Genomic DNA, 3,517 nt, shown 5'->3' on the forward strand with positions numbered 1-3,517 from the left:
GGAAAACAAGAAGAGGTATTTTTGATGTATAACATCGAAAAATTGCTTTGAGAAACCACTGAATTTGTCATATCTTTGAGGTGGGAGTGGCGAACGCTGTAAGCCATCCGAAATTGGTGAAAGAAAACTAAAGATGAATTGGGGTGGAGTGATAACATAGCAAAGCGACACGATGACCGAAGAGCTAAATCCGAGAGGCTCGTTATAGTTTCATTTGTTGGCGTGTGGCAACGCACGAGAATTTAACTAGTAACATACTATTGGGTTCTCTATCCACACTTGTAATATTCATAATTCAGGTTGCATCCCACCAATATTCACTTAGCCACGATGACATGGTGGAAAACGCAAAAGAATAGTTCGTCCTGCTCGAAAACTGTCTCCCTTAACGACTACATGATGTAAATGTACCATGAAAGAATGTTAGAGAACTAAAACAAAATGAACTGAATGAGCAACCACCTAAATATCAGCATGAGACGTTACTACAAATGCAGGGAATAGTGAATCAAAATGACAGGCCGATGGTGCCACAGGAATTAAATCAAGTTCAAATGTAGTATACAAAAATACGAACAAAACCCTTTACCGACGGTGCCACAGGAATTATATCAAGTTCAATTGTAGTATACAAAAACACGAACAAAACCCTTTACCTATTATATAGCATCACTTCCACCAAGGTGGTTGGCGATCCTCATCACTATGTGGCTGACAACACATCACTTTTGTCCAGATTCAGCCCGCGCCCTTGCTTGGGTCCAGTTAACTCTTCTTTCATTTGTCGCTTAGAAAGTACCAGCATATTGTGCTTTGTGGAGACCCCAAAAGAACACCATCCACGAGGGGAATGCAAGGTGTTGAGCTGCCAGTCTTCATGTCAAAGACCATGCCCTGATCCCTACCTCTCCCACCAATCCAGTACACACAATCACCCTTAAGTCCCGGCATGCCTTCCGCATATATCGACACTGAATTGTTCCTCCCAATAAACACTGAATATCCCCCTAAGTCGGCCACAACGTCCCGACATGGTTGGCGCTGGGGGTCATACCTCAGAACAAATATCTCATCATGTGCTACACGACATCGACCCCCTTCTGGCAGCTGCAAAGTAACCGTGCAGGACGCATTCCTCCAGATTTGGTACAGGTTACCATCACAGAACACCAGGTTCTTGACACTAGTGAAAGCCGAGATTGTGTTGTATGGCGGGGCGAAACCGGCGTCGTCATCGAACGATAGGTTGCTTCTCACAGACGAGAACAACGTCTCAATGGTGGCCGGCGCATTTAGATCCGGTCCTATCCCATGCATCTCGATGATTTGCCTATTATGCACCGCAGGATATGTTGATGTGGGCCCCTCGAGGATGATAGGTTCCCGGCGGCAGCGCTGCGGTAGGAGGAGCACATGGACGTCTCCAAACCGAGTGAGGCAGTAGACCCTACCATTTCCATGGTAGAGGAGGTCGGCGAGCTGGTCTCCAACGGCGAGGCGAATGGGGTCGAGGACGGCCCACCTCCTAGCCCCTGCGGTAACGTAGGCAACCCTATCGATGTCATAGATCACAGCGGCCATGAAGTCATTAGTGGCAGGGTTGGGCGCGAAGACAATCTTGGAGACGAGGCGGCTGTCGTAGACAAGCGGGGGTAGGAGGATCTCGGCGGCCGTGATGGGGTGGAAGAGGCTGAGCAGGCTATGAACATCGTCGATGCGGACGGATAGGGCGAGCCATCCGCTACAACAGCCGAGACAGGTCCTGACCGACGGGATGGTGGCGAGCTTAAAGGAGCGACGCGCGGCAGGGCAGAGCTTGCCTGAAGGGATGGCGTTGAGCTCGAAGGAGCGATGCGCGGGGATTGAGGCCGCGGTGGTACGACGCTTGATGGCAGCGGTGGTGCAACGCTTGGAAGGATCGTCGCCATGGTCAACGAGCAGCGACGGTGATGGTAGCACGAGCGTGTGACGCCATGTCCTGCAAGCGCCCCGCGCACTCGCGTAGCACTTGAGGTCGTCAAGGCCGTCGGCGATGCGGCAGACAAGCTCCGGTAGCAGGTCTGCCCAACTCGGGCCTGGCGGCATGGTGGGGCTAGGATTTTGACGAGGTTGGGGGAATTTCTAAACAAATAACATGGGGCTTCCGCTCAAGCAAAGAAAGAAAGAGATAAGTTGTGTGCACTAGCTTACGATGGAAATCTTTTAAAGCATCCGAATGAGCCACAGAGACGTGCATGCAGAAAACTGCTTCCAGAAATTGCGGTAACAACTGTATTTTCTGCTGTTTTTGGTAAGTCATGATTTGCTTCCACCAAATCAATATAAATTTAATTAATGGTTCCAGAAATTACTTAAATTACTCAAATTTTGTTTTCCTTGGTAAGTCGTGATTGCTTCCTATTTTTTCTGTTGTTTTTGGTAAGTCGTGATTGCTTGAAATAGACATATACCCCCCAAATCCCGAATTAGTTAACTCAGATTTGTCTAAATACAGATGTATCCAGACAGGTTCTAGTGTTAGATACATCTGTATCTGAATAAATCTAATTCAACTAATTTGGGATGGAGGTTGCACAAAAGATTAATGCTTTCCAGAAATTATAGATTTGCTTCCAACAAACAACTAAAATATTTTTACCTGTAGCACTAGGGAGGCATGGACACTTTAATTTTGGCCAACGCTCAACATGGGACCACCGACGCGCTCGATCTTCACCGTGTGGGTCGTTCATTGCGAGTCATGTGGGATGATTCAATAGTAAAAGCTTTGCCCCAGCTCCCCAACTCTATCTCTCATAGGTCCCTAATACGTCTCCAATGTATCTATAATTTTTGATTGTTCCATGCTATTAGAGTATCAATCTTGGATGTTTTATATGCGATTACAAGCAATGATATATCATTTTTTGGGACTAACCTAATAACTTAGTGCCCGGTGCCAATTGCTACTTTTTTTTGCATGTTTTTGGTTTTTTCAAAATATCAATACCAAATGCCACGAAACTTTTTGGAGATTTTTTTCTGGACAAAAGAGACCCTTGAAGCTTCGAGAGAGGGCCAGAAGATGAAGGAGGTGGCCACGAGCCACCAGGGTGCGCCCTGGTGCCTCGTGGGCACCTGGGTGGCCCCCTCCGGTATTTCTTTTCTCCAATACTTCTTATTTATTCCAAAATAAATCTCCGTGAAATTTCAGCTCATTTGGAGATGTGCAGAATAGGTATCACTGACATAGCTTTTTCAGGTCCAGATTTCCAGCTGCCGGTAATGTCCCTCTTGATGTAAATCTTGCATATTAAGAGAGAAAAAGCATTAGAATTGCTCCACAAAGTGTTATATTAATTAAAACACTATAAATAACAGTAGGAAAACATGATGCAAAATGGACGTATCAACTCCCCCAAGATTAGACCTTGTTTGTCCTCAAGCGAAAGCCGATATCGATAATCATGACCACATGTTTAGAGAGAGAGGTGTCGATAAAAACAAAATACAGATATAGTAGCATCATGATCATTAT

At 46.1% G+C, this 3,517-nt stretch overlaps 1 protein-coding gene across 1 annotated transcript; it reads right to left on the reverse strand.

Moving 5' to 3' along the window:
* Positions 1–777: 777 nt before the first annotated feature.
* Positions 778–2,085, reverse strand: LOC119309126. The gene is made up of 2 exons (XM_037585195.1): positions 1,817–2,085; positions 778–1,762 (listed from the first exon to the last, which is right to left on the reverse strand). The coding sequence occupies exons 1-2, from the start codon at positions 2,083–2,085 to the stop codon at positions 778–780; spliced, it is 1,254 nt and encodes a 417-aa protein (XP_037441092.1).
* Between the last annotated feature and the right edge of the window lie 1,432 nt (positions 2,086–3,517).

Source organism: Triticum dicoccoides, chromosome 5B (genome assembly GCF_002162155.2).
Source record: "Triticum dicoccoides isolate Atlit2015 ecotype Zavitan chromosome 5B, WEW_v2.0, whole genome shotgun sequence".
Lineage (NCBI taxonomy): Eukaryota > Viridiplantae > Streptophyta > Magnoliopsida > Poales > Poaceae > Triticum > Triticum dicoccoides.